Raw genomic sequence first — 22,160 nt, 5'->3', positions numbered from 1 at the left:
TCTCGTTGCCAGTACAAGAAACAAGCCAAGAAGCCCCGCACCTCTCGCTCTTGAAACATCCTGGGAATTTGAGATTCCTTTCCTACCAGGTAATCTTCAATATTCTTCTTATCCTTGCCAGCTTTGTGTTGTTGACTGTTTAAGTGGCATGCTATAGAGTACGGGTAGTTTTTGCTTCCTTTTATATATATATATATATATATATATATATATATATATATAATGTGGCTGGACAAATGAAGAAATTGTTATACGGGGCTATCCTTTCTACATTATGTAGGAGGGGATAGATAAACTCACCTCTATCTCTCTCATTCCAAGTATAAGCAGCTGCTTAGTTTACCCAATTCTTTACGCAAGATCCACGGTGATCCATGACATGCAGCCCAATAAAGCCCATGTTCTTCTAGCTCATACCACCACCTTAATCGTTTATTTTATTTTATCTCATTCCGTTTTGAAAATGGCGTTAGCAAGTCTTTCTGATTTTTATATTATAGTGTGTTGTATTTTTTAATTTTTTTATTTAAAAATATATTAAAAAATATTTTTATTTTTATTTTTGATATTACAACATCAAAATTATTATAAAAACTAAAAAAAATTATTAATTTAATGCTTGTACAAGAGTAAAATGCATCCAAAAACAAGGAGGTACCGCACTTTCATACATTCAAAAATTTCTTTGTAGTCCATATAATAGAAATTGTCCAGAGTCTCGTACATTTAGAAAATTCTTGGTAATCCATATAATAGAAATACAATTTGCTAAACAGAATTATATTAAGAATCATATTATGCAGTTCCAAATCCTATTTTTTGGAAAGTGTCTTTTTCTTTAAGTGATTTCGATGAAAAGCTGATTCTTGAAAATTGATTGTTTTTCTGTTTAGCTGGGTGACATCCTAATTTAGAATTGTTACAAATAAAAAAAATTAAAATTAACCTGATTTTATGATCAGAAAAATTAGGTTACATAAATCATCATCGCTAATAAATTTACTTTTTAGTTGATATTTTTATAAATAAAAATCATTTTAAATAAAATAGATCTGGTTAGCATGTTAAATTTAAAGCAGTTAGGTTTGGTTGTCAACTAAGTTTAAGATAACATGAGTTTGATAAACATGTCAAATTTAAAGAACTTGAATATTATTAAATTTCAAGGCTATATATATCTGATTGTGGACGGCTTTCTAAAATAAAAGTATTAAATACATGATAAATTGTAATATCTAACTCATAAGTGTATACAAGATCTCTTAAAGGATATATCATATTTACTATCTCAATAATGATATGTAACATATATTTGTCTTTCAATAATGTCGTTAAAAATAGAAATATATTTGTTTTTCAATAATGCAACATCTCAATAATGATATGTGACTATCTCAAACACTAAATAATCTCATATTTATACATTACCACCTCTACTAAGCTCTGATTGTGGACGGCTCTCTAAAATAAAAATATTAAATACATGATACTCATGAGTGTATACAAGGTCTCTTAAAGGATATATCATATTTACTATCTCAATAATGATATGTAACATATATTTGTCTTTTAATAATGTCGTTAAAAGCATAAATATATTTGTTTTTCAATAATGTAACATCTCAATAATGATATGTGACTATTTCAAACATTAAATAATCTTATATTTATACATGATACTTATAAGTGTATACAAGGTCTCTTAAAAGATATATCATATTTACTATCTCAATAATGATATGTAACATATATTTGTCTTTTAATAATGTCGTTAAAAGCATAAATATATTTGTTTTTCAATAATATAACATCTCAATAATAATAGGTGACTATCTCAAAAATTAAATAATCTCATATTTATACACCTTTTATTTTATAACATTATTAATTAAAGCTGGACCACCTCTTCTAAGGTGTTGTTTTCGGTGCATTTCGACCTGAACTTAAAAAGATTATGTAATCAATAAAATCAAAACAGCAGGAAAAAAGGACAATAAAGAAAAGGAAAGATCCCTTTAGCCATGGTTGCAAGTAATTCAAGTTCATGCAATCTATCCAAGAAAAGGAACCACTTATTCAAATACGTGAACCGACCACTCAAACATCCAGTTTTCTTTGTCATGTAGGAAAGGGAAATGTGTTGAAAAGTAAAACAGAAGAAGACAACGCGTACCATTGAATAAAAGGGATCCCAATTATATGGCAGGTATCAGCCAATCCAAGGCTACTACACGAAGCTCATTTTTTACATGTTCATTTCAATCTCCGATAACTGACAGGTATCCATCTTCTTACACACAAGCCGGTGAACTCTCTGTTTTCCGAACACATCACTGTTTCCATAATTAGCTAATTGCGAGAAGTATCTAAGATAAAAAGAAGAAGGGATATTCAGTATAATATCTTTTTGATTCATTAGATATCTGATTTTTGTTCTTCTTCTTTTCCATGAACGTCCACAAGCTTCTCATCTTCACACCATCTCAAGCATTATTTGCTCCAGTCTCCCATCCTTGCTAAAAAAAGAAGGAAAGAAAAAACTAATCTTACATCTTGATAAAAGAAGAAGAAGAAGAAGAGATACATTTATCACACTATTCTTAAGCTTTAGTTCCCATCTGGATTTAACCATCATTTCCACCGTGAACTTCCTCCTCCTTTTTCCCATCCTTTAAAGCAGACCTCCAGCTGATAAAATTACCAAAAAGCACTTCCATGTCCTCTAAGGTTCTTCCTCGTGTCTCAGGAAAACATGTAAAAAAGAATACCCAAGCCACTGTTGCAAATCCGGCGAACAGGAAAAAGGCCCCACCGATAGATATAGCCTTGTAGAGCATAATAAAAGTTGTAGATATTACCCCACTTGTCACTCTATTCATGGCCACTCCCATACCTGTCCCCTGAGCGCGTAATCTCAACGGGAAAATCTCTGAACTATAAACCCAAGCTATCGGTCCCATTCCTATGGAGAAGAATGCAACAAAAGCTAACACCATAGCGATTGATAAGGCAATCGCCCATGGTAGTTTCTCATTTGAATGATCAATTATTGTCAGCCCGAATCCGAGGGTTGCTAGGGATAGTACCATACCACCAACACTACTTAAGAGCAGCGGCCGTCGCCCGATCCTATCTAGTAAGAATGTGGCCACTAAGATAAAAACGGTCTTGGTGAATCCAACCGCTACAGTTGCCAGTAATTTATCATTGGATGACGTGATTCCGGCCTTTTCGAAGATGTTGGTGCTGTACAAAACGACCGCGTCTATTCCTGAAACTTGTTGGAAGAAATGGATACCGATCCCACAAAGCAGGATGTGACGAACAGGACGTGTGGGATGAATGAATAATTCTTTCCAAACACCTTCGCCGTGACTCTTTTTCTGCACACGGACAACGTCATCGTTGCAATCTTGAGGGATTCCGGCGGCTTCTTTAATCTCTGACAATCTCTGTTGAGATTCTTCTTTAGTGTCGGAGGTTTTGTCAAGAACTTTCCTAGCATCACCGAGTCGACCTTGCATGACTAGCCAACGAGGAGACTCGGGCATGCCTATAACAACCAAAGCTAAGAACACCGAAGGAATTGCTCCAACTCCAAGCATGATTCGCCAACCCAAGTTAGTTGGGAGCTTAGAGAAAGCATAATTGGATACATATCCTAGTAAGATCCCAACATTGATGAATACCTACACCAGAAACAGAGTCACAGAAGTTACGTTAATATCAATTATTCCCCATATATTCTTAAAAGGTTTTTTGACATTAAAATTTCTAGAAGCGGGATTCTTGTGCGTGTATTAATATTTAATTAGTATTTCAAACTAAACATTTTAGGGGTATTATCGAGTCTTACTTCCATTTTTGGTACATAACTGCGAATTAAATACTCTTAAGAAACTGGAAATTAAATTAGTAAAAATAGCATTCTATTTGCACTTCTTCTTTACTCTCTCTCGTCTAGTAAAGAAATTGCAAAGCAATGGCCTTAAAAAACAACAATTTCTTTTGGAAAAACGCATATGAATACTTACTTCTGGGAATGAGGTGAGAAATCCACGAGTAGAAGCTGGCGAGACCTCAGTGGTGTAAACAGGGGCAATCATGAGGGCAAAACCGACACCAATACCAGCAACAAAGCGAGCAACCATGAGAAATGCATAATTTGTGGAAAATCCCATGAGCAGAGCTCCAGCAAAGAAAATGGCTCCTGCCACCACAATAGTGTATCGACGACCAATCCAGTCAGAGGTCACGCCAGCAGCGGCTGAGCCAACAAGAGAGTACCAGTTGAGAGTTCCCACAAGTAATCCTACTTCCACGTCACTGAGTTTAAGGTCAATTTGGATGTAGTCCTTGGCTCCACTCATTACTCCGATATCTATCACCAAATATAAAAGTTGTTAGGATAATGTAAAAAATGAAGGCAAGATCAAAGTTCTATGCAAAGAAGTATTTTCTTGGAAAAAAAGAAAATCTTTTTTGCTGCAAGTCTCACTCTTCGTTGGGTTAACAGAGCTAGTTTTTTGGAATCTTCACTAGCAGTATTCCAAGTGATGAAAAGAATGGTTTGAGAGAAATTTGAGTCCTCACCATAACCAAGTAAGATTGAAGCCACGGAAGCTAGGATTGCGCAAGCAAAAGCAAATTTGTTTCTTTTTGGTTTCTTTACAGGATCAAAATCTGCTAGTGTTTTCTCTGTTGTGGGTTGGCTAGGATTGACATCCCTTTCTGAGTTTAGACCTGCAGACATGATCTATACGCCTAAACAAAGAGAGGGAGAGACAAAGAGTTGGTTTAAGCTAAGCAGTGCTAGTGTTGTACCCTTATTTTGGATAAACTCATGCAGCCATAAGTGGGAGGCTGGAGCTGCTTAAATAGAGACCAACAGGTTGACATCATCATTTTGGCAACCTGGTGACCAGTCTAGCTGGTTCCAAAGCAAACAACACTAATCTTGGTTCATAGCTAAACACTAATTTGGGTTGTACGTTGAAGTGGGTGGTCTAATAGGCATTTTTAGTTTATAAAACAAAAAAATTAAATGTTAAAATCCTATTTTTAAACAATTTGATTTTTGCCTTTGGAAAAATTACTTAACTAGATTTTTGTCAAGTCAATCAGATTTTAATTGAGTTGATCAGATTTCAATTAAATCAAAATTTAAATTTAATAATCATAACCAGATCAACTTGTTGAATTAGTCAAGTTATACAACTAGGCATGCTCTTTAAAAAATGAAAAAAAAGTATGAAGAATGGGAAAAGAGAAAAAAGTTGAAAGGTGCTCGCTCTACACTTCATAATTTTTTGAGTAACAAGTTAAAATCCCTTCAGAGCTTGCATGCTGTTAAGCAAATCCACTGCCTTCCCAGATAGACATGTTGAAATCAACCATACACTACAGAGCGGGATTTATTTTTTTATATAGTAGATCAACCCATATCGATGTCCTTCAAGTTATTCAAAAAGTTATGATAGTATAGGAGTTTTTTTTTTTTTTTTTCATTTAAGTCCTTTTCTTGATAAAATTACAAATTCAAATGATACAATAACATTTTTTTAAAAATATCAAGAATAATTAAAAATCTAAATTCGACATGCAAGATAAAAATAAAAATATAATTTTCATAAAGAATTTATTACTTTTGATTTTAATTTCGAGATAGAAATCTTCTGAATTTAATTTCAATCTATAAAGAAATTTAAAATTTAATATCAAATTAGAAAAAAATAAAACACCATAAAAGTTATACAAAAATGAGGTTAGATCTTTTCAGGGGTATATATGAGATTTGTTGATTTCTTCTGTTCAAATACATAATTATAAAAATTACAATAACACCAACTAACATTATGATAGTATAATCAAATTATTAAATAATTGATTATATAATCCTGTTAGATAAAAAAAATTATTTTAAAAAAAAAAATTATTAGAGTTTAAATATCATGTTAGATCATAAGTTAACTTAGTCACCCGAGTTTGAATAGTAAATGGCCAACACAGTTCAAAGCAAAAATAGCTTGGACTAGCACTTGAGGTCTTGACCCAGCGGTTGAAGGGACTTGTTTTCTTCCTCTGCATCCTGGGTTCAAACCTCACCGTGCACGCCTGTCACCCCCGTAGTGCCTTACATGCTTACCGGGTTTGCAGGATGTTCAGTGAGCCGTGAGATTAGTCGTGGTACGTGCAAGCTTGACCCAGGACACCCACATAAATAATAAAAAAAAAAAAGCTTGAACTAGGCTCCTGATCGAATCACCTAGCTCTTTGAAGCGACATTCAAAAAATAATGAAATCATTAACTGGAACATGCACAATACATATGCCTGGCAACATCTTGGGTTTATACCTAGGACTATAGTTTATAACTAGATTATGCTTCTTTTATGTTGCGAGTTATATTAATTTTTTGATGTAAAGAAAATATTTAAACATTATTAATATTTTTTCTAGTAAAAAAATTTAAGTTGTGTGGGAATTGATTCAATGTTGATTTGATCTTTTTGGTAGATTTAAAGATAATCCGAATAATATGTAAAAATATAGTTTGACTTAAAATAAATATTTTAAATGAATTTTTTTATAAATATTAAGACAACACACATTAAATCAATTTTAGTCAACATGAGTTAACTTGTCAATTCACATATTGAATAATAAAATTATACAAATTATAAAACACATTTTCTAATAAATATGTAATTCAAGTCATGTAATTCAAGTCATGAGATAAAAATAATGTTAAAGAAAACAAACTGAAACAAATCACAAATTTTAATTCTAAATTAATTCAATATTAAAGGATTAAATTTAAAAAAAAAATTCAATAAAAAAAGAAAGATGAAAAGACTTGTTTTAATAAAGTTAATCTATTAAAATCATTATATAAAAAATATAAAGTACTCATGTAGAAGATGAAATCCAAATTAAGTTTTGAGAGGAGAATCCTCTCCCCTTCTAGTTGTTGTTATTATTATAATTATTATTAATGTTCATAATTACAATTATAGTAACATGATAATAACCGTTGACGGGAAAAGTGCTTGCCGAACTCTCTGCCGTCTTCATATCATCCATCTCGACTCTGTGTACTATGATAACGACCAATTCGGCAGGAAATTAATGCTGACAAGTTCTGGCATTCATGCCTACTCTAGAAAGGTATTCGCCGTTAAACTAATTCGTGCCTAGATTTTCCATTTTCCGATGAGATGCACATTTCTTTGGTTTCCGTTCTCCTTTCTTTACACTTTGCCTAAAGCAGGGTTGGTTTGAAAAAATAGGTTTGGTTATCTGTGGTTAGAAACCAATCTTCCAGAGGAAATTGGGTTCTCCATCTTCTTTTTTCTTTTTTTAATTTTTTTTAATGAGGATAAGTATGCACTTTCATTTTCCACTTTTGTGAACATTTTGCTCACTGTGGAATCCTGTGTCCGATTATATTAATACGTACGGAAAAGCAGAGATAAGATGGGATTTTAATAATAAAACACTATCCTGACAAAGAATATAGGAAACATGTTAAAAGAATTCATCACACAATTGATTTAAAATGTTTTAGTCATTTCACCCAGAAAAAAATAAAATAAAATTCGAGACTAAATATCTCGGGTCGAGCTTACGGATGGTGGTAAAATAGGGTCAGTGACCTGTTTTCTCTCCAGATTATCTCAATGGTCATAAAAGGAGATTCGAGGAGATCTCTCCATCTGATATTATTCGGAAAAACCAATACCTCAAACACAGTTGCTCCCACAAAAAGAAATTGTGAAGAGTTTTCTCTCCAGATTAGCTCATGATCCCATGCTTTCTGAAACGATCCCTTTTCAATTAATAATAATAAAAAAAAACCCTTTTCAGCCTGGCATGAGCTGAAGAGTAGAGAGAAGACAAGACACGGGTCATTTTAAGAAGAAAAACTTAATAAATCTTGCAAAAATCCTGCACTCTGTTCATGTTTCGCATTCGACGGGTGCATGCACCTTTTATTTTGTTAAGTCTGTGTTTAAACATTCAACGTCTTACTTAAAGTCATAGCACCTCTGCAATTCTATTTCGAATCGACACTAGCAGATGTCACTGTTGTACTGAAAGTGAGCTTGGACAAATAATTGAACAGAGAGACCTTCGGCTCTGGAGATGGGTCCCCGTCTGCCTTTGGAAACAGCTCGAGATACGTCACTTCGAATTTTCCCATTGGCCTCGTGACAGAACAGAACACTACCAATCTTTGACAACAGCGAGCAACTACCACAAAAAATATATTAAATCTGACAGAAGTCATGGTAATTAGTGATAGTTTAACTAAAGAGTCGAGCATTCTGGCAACTCATTCATTTTCGTGCATTTTTTCCCCTTGATTAATTTGCATCATTCGAATATTACACTGCCGATTTTGGCAGCTTGAGATTCACAGTTCAATTCGAAGTTTTTGTAAATCTGGACTCAGTCGAGTTCATTAAAGGCGAACTTTATTTTTCCCCTTTATTTTTTTTTCTACTAACCACAAATATTACATTCTCATTCCAGCAATCCTATTTTTGATTAAAAAATATAATAAATTTATTTTAACTTCAATACATCAAAACAATTCAAAAAATATAAAAAAATTAATTTAAAATTATTTTTTTCAACACAATTCCAAGCTGCTTCTTAGATTTATCTTATATGAACCTCACTTTTCGAAGAGTTGCAATTGCATTTCCACCCCCATCCACATAATCCACAGCATCAATCCAAGCTTCTTTGACAATAAGTAGTTTTAAGGTAAAATTGTTTCATTTCTTGGAATTACTCTGCTTCTTTGACAATAAAGTGCACTCTCGCTTTATAATTTCAAGTTTGGTGCTGTAACATGCACCATCTCCATGTGCCGTGGTGTAGGACTTGGAATTTGGAGAGAAACATTTACCACAAGAAAGAAGGCTATATGATTTTAGTCGCTTTCTGTCCTCCACAAACCCAAGTATTTATCACCTCATTTTCTCTCGATAGAAAAATTGCAAGGGGGCGGCCATGTTAACCACAAGAAAGAAGGCTATATGATTTTAGTCGCTTTCTGTCCTCCACAAACCCAAGAATTTTCCTGGAAATGAAACACAAAATCCCACAACCTCACAATGCTCCATCATCACTTTCCTTCTCCAATCCGATACAGATCTCTGCCCTGCTAAATTCCAAAAATTAAAGGAGGGGCTCTGCTGTAATCATCTCTATCCAATCACTCCAAACAAGAGCTTCGTCATGGTTTGAAACTGAGCTTGGACTGTCCTCGGAGGGGACCATGGATCATCATCAAAAGACACACGTGATGTAGAATTTGACTTCAAAGTAAACACACTGACTGCTTGGTCTTGGTTCTCTTTTATATAATAAGGTGTTAAAATGTCCAAAGGCGAAAGCTGGCAGTCCTCCAAGGCAACTAGTGCTGGTTTCATGGAAAGAACGGGTTGTTGTTCAACAATCCTATCATTTGAGCAAGGGGCGGTGTTATTTCTCAATCAATCTTATCACTTCATAGAACCAAAGTCACACCACCCGTTTCTTGCATCAACTTGGCTATGTTTAAGTTCTTTTGAATATTCTTGAGATTAAATATCTTCTTAATTGTGTCTAATTAAGACTCCGTTTCAATTCCGAATCTCATTCTGCTTTCTAATCTTGCACTCTATCATTAACTAGTTAAAAGGTGGCCTTTGAGCAACTGGTGGGGGGGTTGAATCCGTGGACAATTTATCAGCCAGCCAACCTTCCCCAGTTTACGTTAACTTATTCATATCCAAGTGCAGGTTTTGTGGATAAACATGATCGCATTGCTAAATCCTATATATAAATTATCAAAAACAAAGATTTTGCAGAGAATATCTCTAATTATTTTTATTGATTTTACAAGTGGAAGTAAGTGTGTGTATCTTTCTACTTTCACATGCTTTATTCAATCATGTTAAACAGGATTATCAATAATTTTTATGGCTGGCTTATTGTCAGAAAATAGATTCATTGCCTCTTTTGGTTTAAATCCCAAGTGATTTAACAGATTTCTCATCCACGGTAGCTCATATATCCTAAAAGCCACACCTCTATACAAGATTCCACCAACAAAAATTAAATATCTTGAATTAAATCATCTGGTACCAGTTGAACCTGCCCAATCAACATCGATATACCTTTTTATCTTTGAATAACCATGTTTTGTGATCAATAATCCTTTATTAGGAGCATACTTTAATATCTCAATATATGTTTTACAATATCTATACGAGGCTTTTATGAATCATGCATGAATTGACTCATTGTATATGCTTTCATAACTTTTTTTGTTGTTGATAAATAAATATTTGATATCTTCTTTTATAAAATAGATAAATTAGATATAAAATAAATAAATTAGCTGTAAATTCATGCATGATCCATGATATCTTAGCTTTCCCATAAGTTATTGATATCTTCTTTTATGTGTTGAATTTGAGCTTCAAACACTGAAAGAACTTATGATTTTATTTAATAGAAGTTTTAACTGATTTACATCTAAACATTATTGTCTCAGATAATAAATCAAAGATGTATTTTCATTGTGATAAGAAAACATTATGATTTGATCAAGCTATTTTAATCCCAAAAAAGTATTTAAGGTTGCCAAATTGTTTCATCTTAAATTCGAAAGCTAAATACTGATGTAGCTTAAAAATTTTATTTTTATCATTATTATTTGTCACCACCATATCATCAATATCAAGATAGATATTTAAAACAATAACTTAACCTTGTTTATGTTTTAAAAAGTGTGATCTAAATAACTTTATAGACTTGGTAAGTAATCCAAACCAAGCTCTTGAAGATTTCTTTAATCTATAGAGTATTTTTTTAAGTTTATATATCATTATTGAACTTGAATATACTGACACACACGGAGAAGGATCTATATATATATACTTTTTTAGTTAAGTCACGATATAAAAAATATTTTTTTACATCAAATTGAAGAAGTGGCGAATCTTGGTTGGCTTCTAATTATAAAACTAAGGAGAATAACATCGATAGCCCTTTTGAGTGGAGTTATATCAAAGAAATACACACTTCAATGCTCGTGAATCAAGTTTTTTGCGTTGATGTGCGTGCAAGTGACAATATACAACACAAGCAAAGACACAAGGTTCTAATTAAAGAAAAAAAAAACATTCTAATTAAACAACTGAAAAAAGTGTACAGTATTCAGGGATCACATCCAAATATCTTCTAACTTTCAAAAAACTAGATGGTGTGATTAATTATATAAACAACAAACATCAAGGCCTCACCCCATAAATAAAATGGAACATTATCACCAATTAATAAAGACCTAGTGACCTCCAACAAATATCTATTTTTCCCCCTTCAATAACTCTAGTTTGACGTGAAAAAACCTGGATATGATGTTATGAAAAATACCATTTGAATTCATAAATTTAGTCACTCCTTTCTTGAATTACTCTCCTCTATTATCAGAAGAACGAACATCCTTTATAAAAAAAAACTAAATTATATGAGTACCATCTGATAAAAAAAATTAAAAAAATAAAAACATTTGCTGGTGCTTTTTTAGTAGGCTGCTGAAATCCAAATGAAGGGTGATTGAATCTTCGATGCCAAATCCAAATCCTTTTCTGCTTTGATGTCAGCATAGTGTCACTCATAACAATTGCTGTTGCTTTTTTAGTAGGCTGCTGAAATCCGCCATCCAAAGAGTACAAGTCTCCTCTTCTTTAACCACTGTCAATCCTCTTCTTGGCATGGATGTTCTATAAAATACAACGAGTAGGGAAAAACAAAACAAAACAAAACAATTATGAGACTTGGATATTTTGCTAACAGAGAGAAGGTTACAGTTTGACGATGAAATACATAGAAAGAACTTCAGAGATCAATGAAAAAAAAGGAAAAGAACAGTTCCACTACCATTAGCATTTGTAACAATTATTTTGGAATAAATATAAGATTAACAACTAAATTTATGGTACAAGCAAGAGATTTATGGGTAGAGTTTGTTAGATCTATCTTGGCAACAAAGGCTTCAGCAGTGACTAAATGGCTCTTTGAAATCGAATCCTCTGCCTCAGGATTAAAGGACTTGCAAGAACCAGTCTGAGTAGGTTTGTTTGATGGTGTCCCAAATCTCCTTGGCGGTAGGTGAACGATTGAATAGTGACCTGATTTTCCTGGTCGTAGCATCAAGAAGCCAAGATTTAACCATATAGTTCTAATCCTCCCAAGCTTCATATTCCTCTGAATTCTTATTCTTTGGAGCAACCTTAGTTCCATAAATGAATCCCCATCTCTTACTTTATTTTTCTCATTCAAGGACCACTTGATGTAGTTGGTATCATCAAGTCTTTCTGGAGTAATAAGTGAAGACACATCTTGCATGTGAAGAGAAGGCAGAGTACTAGAACCAGACTTATCTATTTCTGCAGCAGATCCTATTTTATTTGTAATTGAATATGCCATTAAGATGAACAAAGAGCAAGATCAAGAGAGAGGACAAAAAAAGAAAGAAAGGGATGTTAGTCGCAACAATATGCAGCTATTAAAATATTATGTGATAAAAAAAAGACAAAACCCAGCTCTAATTTTCTATGAAAGTAGAGATGAAATCCTAGCTGGCTCTGTCCATGTCAAAAACAAAGGTTTTGTAGTGGATATCTCTACACACACACATACACAACAAGAACCCTTATAATTTATAGGGATTCACAGAAGATCTTCTTGATTTTAGAAGATTTACGATAACTAGAAGATATTCCTAAAGACGTTATTAAGATGTACCATTCATAAATATAAAAGATACTGTAAGGTTCGCTGTCTTGTTTCAACATAAAAAAATTCGATTTCTGCTAACTCAGGATTCTCATAATGGTTTAACTCATACATATTCTTGCTGGGGATTCTTTCTTACTGGGGACTGACTGACTAAAATAAATTATCCACTCAGTGAAAGGTTTTACGAAATCTCTCCTTGGCCATGTCGAACTGAATAAAGTTAGACAGAACAGCCAACTTTAAGATCACTGTCAAAATGTTTGCTTCTAAGTTATACATAGACGCAACGATCGTAAATTTTCTTTTATTATTAATTCTTCATGTTTGGTATATGGATAGCTTGTTTTTTAATGGATCGAAAAGAAGAAATTAATTTCGGTACACGTAATTTTCAGACATCAAATTGGTTCGTAGAAGTTACTGGATCAATAATATTCTGACAGTGACTACACGTGAACGATGTTTTTCCTTACATGAACACTTCAAGTAACTTGAACCAACCGACGTTGCAGCAATCCTAATGATATGCCGGAGTTCTTCTTGATATATCCCAACGTGAACCAGCCAAACTTTCAGACACCAAATTTTAGTGCTAGTCATTATCATTATACAACTTTCTCGTCATAATCATTGTTCAACACAATCATTTACTATGATCACATAATCCCCTCCACATCATCCCAAGCAAAGGAGATGGCTACTAATGGGAGTCTCTATTTCGACAAAATGTGCCTACATAAGTTTAAAAACAGAGAATAATTTTTTGTCTAAAAGTGCCAGAGGTTGCAGAGAGCGTTGAAGGTGGGTCATTGGACAGGTTTTGTGCATTTTTTGCTCTCGATTAAAGGTTTATTATTCTCCAAATTAGCAGCAGATTAATGTGCATCTTGAATTTATGCTTGAGAGCTAATGATTTACCTTGGCCGTCGTGGGTCGTGTAAGATATTACTTGTGTCCATTAAAGAAGCTGAGGTAGTTTTTGACTTGTCATTTTTATAGCCAGCTCTACCAGAGACGCGAAGGCCATTGTTGCGTTGTTGATGGTGAATTGTGATTGTAACATTGCTATAATCCGTACCAATAGAATGTGATGAGGGTTGCTAACCCAGTTGTGACTAGATGGCTAGATGCCATTCTATGTTTATTGATTTACTAATTAATATCACTCCTAGTTTTTGTGGGGGACTTAGCATCATTTTTCAGTTTCCAAGTGGACAAAAAAAAAAAAAAAAAAATCACTACCATACAACAACACTACTGTGATCTTTTCGAGGGCTCCAAACAGTACACATAAGCCAGCATTGTTAAGGAGGCACTCGTTCTTACGACATTCCCTTCTTTCATGATTTTCACTTGTTCTGTCTTTCCCTTTTCCTTTTTGCTCGACCATCTTCCATTAGTCAATTTTTTTTTTTTTTTTATTCGAGGAAATCACCTTTCAGAAAGCGCATTTTATGGGTCCAGATAGTGAATAAAATCCTGGTTGTCCAGGTTCTTACAAGAAGGTGCACTTCTTAACTTGAACTCGAGAACCTGCTGTGCAGATTTCCAAATCCTTTGTCCACCACGCTACGCCCCCTTGAACTTTAGTCAATGCTCATACTCAAGACCTGCAAATGGGGATGCGCCTGCAGTTTTCTATTTCGTTCGTCAAAACCACTGAAACTATCATTTGTCAAGATCTTTCCCCTCTGCATCACCGACATCACAAGCCGAGTCAGTCATCATCCACAACTCGTTCCAAATCATCACGGTAATATCTGGTTCCCGCTTCAAGAGACATATCGGCAGAGTCTAAAGGATTATCAATCTCTTCACTATAGCTCGTAGCATCACCAACACTTTATCACACTCTTCAGCTGCCTTCTTTTTTTAATTTTTTTATAGATTAAAATGGATGTCCAGACCAGTTTACGAGCATGAAAGATGGTTTCAGTGGTTTCGACGAACGAAAGGCGCATCCCCATTTGCAGGTCTTGAATACGAGTATTGACCAAACGAAAGAAGGGAAAGTCGTCTGAACGAGTACCTCCTTAACAATGCTGGCTTATGTGCTGTTTGGAGCCTCGGAAAATATCATAGTAGTGTTGTCGCAGTATGGTAGTGATTTTTCTTCTGTCCACTTGGAAACTGAAAACTGATGCTCAGTTATAAGCAAGGTCTGCTTAATTAGGCAAGTTTGGTCGGTAGAGCAAGATATGACAGAATTGGTCACAGCTTATCATTGAGAAGATGCATGTATGTTATTACTCGCCATGCCTTTTCTTTTCTTCCTGAATAAATAATATTCCTTCAATCTCGCGAATCAATTGCCTGGTAAGGAAACTGATAAATAGTTGCTCTTCTGGGGTTCTCAGAAACGCCATCTCCGTACTGCTCTGCAGAACCTGAAAATTCTAAGCCTTTTTTTCAGTTGTGCTATAGATTTCAAGCTTGAATGCTTTTCCGGGAAGTGAAATAGAAATGGCTTGGAGAATATTTGGAAATACGGCAGGGATTGTTTTTTTATTTGTAAATATATTAAAATAATATTATTTATTTTTTAAAAAATATTTTTTAATATTAATATATTCATATAATCTAAAAATATATAAAAAATATAAAATACCATTTAAAACGGCCACTGGAGGTTGTTTTGGAAGGAGAATGGGTCGAAGGTGTTAAACAAGATATTTAGGTGAATTAACATAATTGGCGTCGCCCGGGTTCGAACCGGAGACCTTCAGTGTGTTAGACTGACGTGATAACCAACTACACCACGACACCTCTCGCTGCTAAAATTTACTGGAACGTAATTACTTCAATATAGTTTTCCTCTTCTGCGTTGAATTTCGTTCGCGTTTAAACTGCATCCCCTGTATTTAACACGCGCTCTGTGTCTCAAATCGAATTCCATGGCGTTTCAAGGAGAGGTAAGAATCCACACTTCTAAACACATTTCTGCTCTCTACTACTTTCACAGTCACTCACTTGTATTTATTTGCATCCGCTACTCTCTGTCCCGTTTCAACACTTGATTTTCTTTTAAAGTAGGCTCAAATGAGTTTCAAATCATGATTAAAATTCACTGTGTCTTTCTATTCTTGTTTGAATGTATAAACCTAATTTTATTTACCAAAAAAACCATGAATTCTCTAGTCTTGTTAGAGAAACACATGCCAGAAAAAAAAAAAAACAAAAAGAATTATTGAAAGGAGGCGCTGCTGCTGCTTTTTGTTGCTGTCTTTCTTCTAGGTTGGCTTGAGACGGCTTCTTTCACCACTTAATTCCACCATTGTTGTCCGTACAGCATGGTAATATCTTGTAATTAAGGGTTTTTTTTTTTTTTTTTTTTTTTTTTTTTTTTTCGTTTTATGTTTTCGTTATGAAGGAGTGAATAATATATAAATATATGGTACGTGCAGCTGTTCTGTTGGGATTGTGATAAGGTTAGTCAAGAGCTGATTTGTAATAGCAGAATTCACACTGGTTCTCTTCGGGTGAGAACGTACCACAAGATAAATTTATTATAGAAAAATATTGTATTTCTTCTTTTCTTTCCAGCCTTATTATAAGGACCCGTTATAACGATTACAATATTTAAATTACTGCAAAAATAGAACAGAATAAATACTGAATGAAAACTAATCAATATTTCGGATATGTAGCCGAAATATAAGGACCCGTTATAACGGTTACACTATTTAAATTACTGCAAAATAGAACAAAATAAATATTGAATGGAAACTAAATAAAAAACTGATGCTTAGCACTACTTCATAACTAGCTGACGTGGTGAAGACCTCACGTAAGTTGCTATCATCAATCCTGCATGACTCACGTTTGTCCTGGTCTTGTGCTTGCCTTTCACTGCACTTCACTATACTTGGGATTCGGTTTTGTTGCTCTCTCAGATCTACGTGGTGGCTTATCAATACCCCTCCCAGAAAGTGGAACCTTGTCCTCAAGGTTCAAATTAGGAAATTGTTGACACAGAAACTCAGTCAGTTCCCACGTAGCGTCCTCTGGTGGTAAGTGCTTCCATTGGACAAGACTTTCAGTGATGAATTTACCACCCTACTTCACCCAGCAGTGATCAAGTAGAGCTTCAAGTTCCAAAATAATTGCACCATCATCTGATACTGGTGGAAGATCAGTTTGAGTATTGGAAGCATCTCCCACATATTTCTTTAATAAGGACACATGAAAAACAGGATGAATATGAACACCCTCAGGTAATTGAAGTTTATAAGCCACCCTACCCACCTGTTGGAGAATAGGATAAGGGCCAAAAAACTTGCTGGCTAATTTCTGGTGTGCCCGTTTGAATGCTGAGCTTTGACGATAAGGCTGTAATCTGAGGAAAACCATATCACCTTCTGCAAAAGACACATCCCTCCGATTTTTATCTGCAGTCTATTTCATGCGATTGATGGCAGTGGTCAAGTGCTGTTTAAGCTGCAACAAAAGCTCATCACGGTGGAGAAGTGCTTGGTCCACTTCGTGAACTGGTGTGGTACCATTAAAATATTATGGAAGAGTCGGTGGTGGACGCCCATAAAGTGCCTGGTATGGAGTCATACCCGTGGATGCATGAAAAGTAGTATTGTACCAGAGCTCCGCCCAATGCAAGAAGGAATGCCATTTACGTGGCCACTGATGGACAAAGCTGCGCAAATATTGTTCCAGACATCGATTGACTACCTCTGATTGGCCATCGGTTTGAGGGTGATATGCGGAACTCATTTTCAGCTTTGTGCCAGACATTGTAAAAAATTCTTGCCAAAATTTGCTGATAAAAATGGGGTCACGATCACTGATGATAGATCTTGGCATGCCATGCAATTTGACCACGCCCTTAACAAATTTGTCTGCCACTACTTTAGCCGTGAAAGGATGAGATAATGACATAAAATGAGCATATTTACTCAGTCTATCCACCACCACAAAGATTGTATCTTTACCTTGTGAAAGTGGCAGACTGGTAATAAAATCGATAGTAATATCATCCCATACCTGACATGGGATAGACCAAGGTTGGAGTAGACCTGCAAGTGGAAAAGTTTCAGATTTAGTTCTTTGGCATGTGTCGCAGCTCTTCACGTACTCCTGAACTGATTTGTGTATGGAAGGCTAGTAGAACTGGGTGGCCACCTTTTTAAAGGTGCGTAAGATGCCCGAATGACCCCCTATTTTGGTATCATGGGATTCATAAATTAATTTGTTGCGTAGAGTGACATCAGAAGGAACCACAATTCGGCCTTTAAAAAAGAATAATCCATTGCGTGCAGTAAAGGGTCCCTCGAGTTGAGTTTGGACCAGGTTGCTAACAACAGCCATATAGTCGTCTGTAGTGGCTGCGTGTTTAATTTCCTCCCATATAGCAAGTTGTGGCACGAACAAATTATGTAGTGTAGGATTGGCTAGTCGACGAGAAAGTGCATCCGCAACAGAATTTTCATGTCCTGGCCGATACTGAATCTCATAGTCATACCCCAATAATTTAGCAACCCATTTCTGTTGTTCTGGCGTAGTGATTCGTTGTTCCAGTAGATATTTAAGACTGTGTTGATCGGTTTGAATGATAAAATATTATCCTAGCAAGTATGAACGCCACATACGAATGGCTTCCACCACTGCCAGCATTTCCTTTGCATAAGTAGACCATGAACATTTTGAGACACCGAGAGCTCGACTCATAAAAGCAATAGGCTTGCCTTGTTGTTGCAGAACTGCCCCAATTCCATTACCTGAAGCATCGGTTTCCACTATGAAAGTGTCATTAAAATTGGGCATGGCTAAGATAGGCGTTATTGTCATGGCCTTCTTAAGTGTCTGAAAAGCTTCTTTTGCCTCTGCATTCCAGCCAAATTGCCCCTTTTTGAGAAGATTTGTAAGAGCTCGAGCAATTAGACCATAATTCCGAACAAACTTGCGGTAATAACCTGTCAACCCCAAAAATCCACGCAGCTCAGAAATATTAGCAGGTCGTGGCCACGCCACCATGGCCTCAATTTTGTTGCTATCGACCTTCACCCCTTGATGAGAGACAATATGACCCAAATATTTCAGCTCTTACTTACCGAAAGCACATTTACTAGCCTTGAGATAAAACTGTTGTTGCTTTAAAATATCCAAGGTTTGAGTGACATGATGTAAATGCATTTCCTAAGTAGGGCTATAAATCAAGATGTCATCAAAAAATACCAATATGAATTTTTGTAAGTGGGGCCGAAAAATAGCATTCATAATAGCTTGGAATGCATTACTCAAGCCAAATGGCATAACAAGATATTCATAATGACCGTTGTGTGTACGAAAAGCAGTCTTATGAATATTTGAAGGTTGCACTCGTACTTGATGGTAACCGGCTCGTAAATCTAGTTTGGTGAAATATGTTGCCCCATACAATTCATCCAACATATCTTCCACTGTAGGGATTGAAAACCGATCTTTGATGGTGACTGCATTAAGAGATCGATAGTCGGTGCAAAAACACCAACTACCATCCTTTTTTTTTAACGAGCAACACCAAAGAGGAGAAGGGACTGGTGCTAGGTCTGATGAGTCTAGAATTCAGCATTTCCTGGACTTGTTTTTCAATCTCTGCCTTCTGGAAATAAGCATAACGATAGGGTCGAACGTTGACTGGCTCAATTCCTTCCTTGAGGGAAATAGTGTGATCAATCTCACATTTGGGTGGTAATTGTGTAGGTTCATCGAAGATCTCCGAATATTTAGCTAAGACCTGGCACATACTCGATGACTGAATCTCTTCTGTGTCCTGCATGGTGGACTGTGGACAAATTGCAAATACCGAATGTCCTTGATGAAACTCTTTGGAAATCTCCTTCAGGGAAGCGGCTTGAATAGGCTGATCACAAAAACCTTATAGCTATTTGGCCAAGTTCTCCCAATAGAATTTCATGGTGAGAGTTCATCAATTACATATCACAAACCCTAAGATTTCCAAACATTGGACACCCAGAACAATGTCTAAATCTGCTAGGGGAAGTGAATAAAGGGTAAGGGAAAAAGGAATTTCCTGAAGAAGAACCTGTACCTTTTCAAATTTTCCTTGACACTGTAACCGTGCCCCATTAGCAACCCAAACCGTAAATGTCTCTGTTGGAACTACTGGAAGCCGCAGTTGATCAGCCATGCGAGTGCTTATAAAATTATGGGTAGAACCATTGTCAATTAGCACCACTGCATTGAAGAACCCCACTTTGGCATCTACACGCATGGTTCTAGGTGCAGACCATCCAGTTAAAGCATGCAGAGTAATCTCAGGTTCATCATTTTCCCTTGTCACCTCTTTTGCGTCAGCTTCTTCAGTAACTTCTTCATATGTGATTTCATTGAAACCGGTTGGACCCTCCAGAAGCAAGAGTTGCATTCCTTGGCATTATGGTCGGCAATGAATCTCTCATTATAATTAAAACAGAGTCCTTGGGCTTTACGTTTCTGCATCTCTTCCCATGGTAATCTACGAAAGGGTGCATTTGGTGTTGCACGTGTCGTTGTTGGTAGTGTCAGTGGCATTCGATTAACTTGAGTTGGTCGTAGGAATTGGCGATGTCTTTTCATCTGTTCATCCTTCATGCGGTCTAGGCTAATTGCTTCCTTTAGTGACTGTGGCTTGAACATACGAATTCCTTCTGCAATTTCTGGTTTAAGTCCTCCCATAAATGTCCCAACTAAAGCTTTTTGGGTCCATCCACGAACTCTGTTCCCCAACTTTTCAAACCCACTCTGATAATCACGTAAGGATCCCACCTGTTTTATACGTGATAAAGCTTCATAAAAATCCTCACAATCAGTAGGTCCAAATCTCGCCCATAATTTTTCTTCAAAGGCCTCCCATGTCATCATTCGTCCTTCCTCTCTATATGTTCGACGAGCCCACTGCCACCATTGATTTGCTTCTCCTTCCAGATGGAAAGAAGCTAGTGATATCTTTTGGTTGGCTGGAGTATTTTGAAGTTCAAAGAACTGGTCCACACGATTAAACCATTCTGTCGAGTTTTGTCTAGAAAATCGTGGAAATTCAAGCTTGGCCATTTTAGAAGAAAAAACTTGTCTGTTTCCTTCATTCTCCTTATGAATTGAACGAGAATTGCCCTCTCGGTTTGTGTTGCTATGGCTTGATTCTCCCTTGCTTGATAACAACGCCTTGCTGGATAACAACGCCTTTGAAAGTTTATTGATAGTTTCTTCTAGCTGATGCATTTTTCCAGTCATGCTCATCTTCATTCTATGTACTCCATCTTGCACTCCACCGAGCCCCGCCTCCAGCATTTCAATTCGTTCTTTGTTAGTCAAGAGCTGATTTGTAATAGCAGAATTCACACTGTTTCTCTTCGAGTGAGAACGTACCACAAGATAAATTTATGATAAAAAAATATTGTATTTCTTCCTTTCTTTCCAGCCTTATTATAAGGACCCGTTAGAACGGTTACAACATTTAAATTACTGCAAAAATAGAACACAATAAATACTAAATGGAAACTAATCAATATTTTGGATATGCAGCTGAAATATAAGGACCCGTTATAACGGTTACACTATTTAAATTACTGCAAAATAGAACAGAATAAATACTGAATGGAAACTAAATAAAAAACTGATGCTTAACACTACTTCATAACTAGCTGACGTGGTGAAGACCTCACGCCTTAAGTTGCTATCATCAATCCTGCATGACTCATGTTTGTCCTGGTCTTGTGCTTGCCTTTCACTGCATTTCACTATACTTGGGATTCGGTTTTGTTGCTCTCTCAAATCTACATGGTGGCTTATCAGATTGTCTTTCCAGTTTACTCAACTTTTAAAGCCCTTGAAAAGAAAGATCAAATTGAGCAACAACACTGGCTTCTCTATTGGGCCGGTTGGTGCTTACCCTTTTACACACACACACACACACACACACACACACATATATATATTATAATACCAATGATCTTGCATAACTTTAACCGTGTAGTAGTTTTATTTAATAAAATGCCTTCGACTTAAATAGCCATTATAACTTGGAATCAAAGAAAGCAACCCATATCTTCATATCCCGAAAATTATGGTAACAGAAACAAAGAATAATGACTTAATCAACTCTAACAAAAATGAATCGCTGGCTCCTGAAATACAATAGCTTATTCTTAAACAAAACACCGGGATTCTTGCATATCCTCCCCTAAATTGTACTTGCTAAAAACAAGTCAGTTTATGTTCTTCATGCTTTGCGCTCCTAGCAAGTCACACAACTTAAAAAACTGATTCTAACTTCAAAGGCTTTGTCATGATGTCTGCCATCTGCTCATTAGTCCAACAATGAATTAACTCCACGACACCTTTCTTTACCAGATCACGTAGGAAGTGAA

The 22,160-nt window shown here is 35.6% G+C and overlaps 2 protein-coding genes and 1 non-coding gene across 3 annotated transcripts; all 3 read right to left on the bottom strand.

The window, feature by feature from the left end:
- Positions 1-2,175: 2,175 nt before the first annotated feature.
- LOC118039784 (polyol transporter 5) lies at positions 2,176-4,875 on the bottom strand. Its single transcript, XM_035046581.2, has 3 exons — positions 4,594-4,875; positions 4,035-4,381; positions 2,176-3,689 (listed from the first exon to the last, which is right to left on the bottom strand). The coding sequence occupies exons 1-3, from the start codon at positions 4,751-4,753 to the stop codon at positions 2,625-2,627; spliced, it is 1,572 nt and encodes a 523-aa protein (XP_034902472.1). The 5' UTR covers positions 4,754-4,875; the 3' UTR covers positions 2,176-2,624.
- A 10,618-nt stretch (positions 4,876-15,493) lies between these two features.
- On the bottom strand, positions 15,494-15,567 carry TRNAV-AAC (transfer RNA valine (anticodon AAC)). The gene has a single exon. It is a non-coding gene; the product is annotated as a tRNA-Val (tRNA).
- A 1,290-nt stretch (positions 15,568-16,857) lies between these two features.
- Positions 16,858-21,081, bottom strand: LOC118039803 (uncharacterized). The gene is made up of 10 exons (XM_035046596.1): positions 20,244-21,081; positions 19,844-20,181; positions 19,330-19,654; positions 19,050-19,244; positions 18,402-18,725; positions 18,100-18,305; positions 17,797-17,828; positions 17,485-17,713; positions 17,047-17,196; positions 16,858-16,968 (listed from the first exon to the last, which is right to left on the bottom strand). The coding sequence occupies exons 1-10, from the start codon at positions 21,079-21,081 to the stop codon at positions 16,858-16,860; spliced, it is 2,748 nt and encodes a 915-aa protein (XP_034902487.1).
- Between the last annotated feature and the right edge of the window lie 1,079 nt (positions 21,082-22,160).

Source organism: Populus alba, chromosome 4, assembly GCF_005239225.2.
Source record: "Populus alba chromosome 4, ASM523922v2, whole genome shotgun sequence".
Taxonomy (NCBI): domain Eukaryota; kingdom Viridiplantae; phylum Streptophyta; class Magnoliopsida; order Malpighiales; family Salicaceae; genus Populus; species Populus alba.
Note: the sequence above shows the minus strand (reverse complement) of the source record. Positions and strands in the feature narration are given on the sequence as shown.

Excerpts from the sequence above, each read along its gene's own strand:
- LOC118039784 (XM_035046581.2), bottom strand. The coding sequence starts at position 4,753 with ATGTCTGCAGGTCTAAACTCAGAAAGGGATGTCAATCCTAGCCAACCC. Across the intron at positions 4,382-4,593 it reads TTCAATCTTACTTGGTTATG|ATATCGGAGTAATGAGTGGA; the intron begins GTGAGGACTCAA and ends ATTTGGTGATAG. Across the intron at positions 3,690-4,034 it reads TTCTCACCTCATTCCCAGAA|GTATTCATCAATGTTGGGAT; the intron begins GTAAGTATTCAT and ends TTTCTGGTGTAG.
- LOC118039803 (XM_035046596.1), bottom strand. The coding sequence starts at position 21,081 with ATGCTGGAGGCGGGGCTCGGTGGAGTGCAAGATGGAGTACATAGAATG. Across the intron at positions 20,182-20,243 it reads ATGGGAAGAGATGCAGAAAC|GAATGCAACTCTTGCTTCTG; the intron begins GTAAAGCCCAAG and ends CATAATGCCAAG. Across the intron at positions 17,197-17,484 it reads AAACCGATGGCCAATCAGAG|ACTGCAGATAAAAATCGGAG; the intron begins GTAGTCAATCGA and ends CGCATGAAATAG.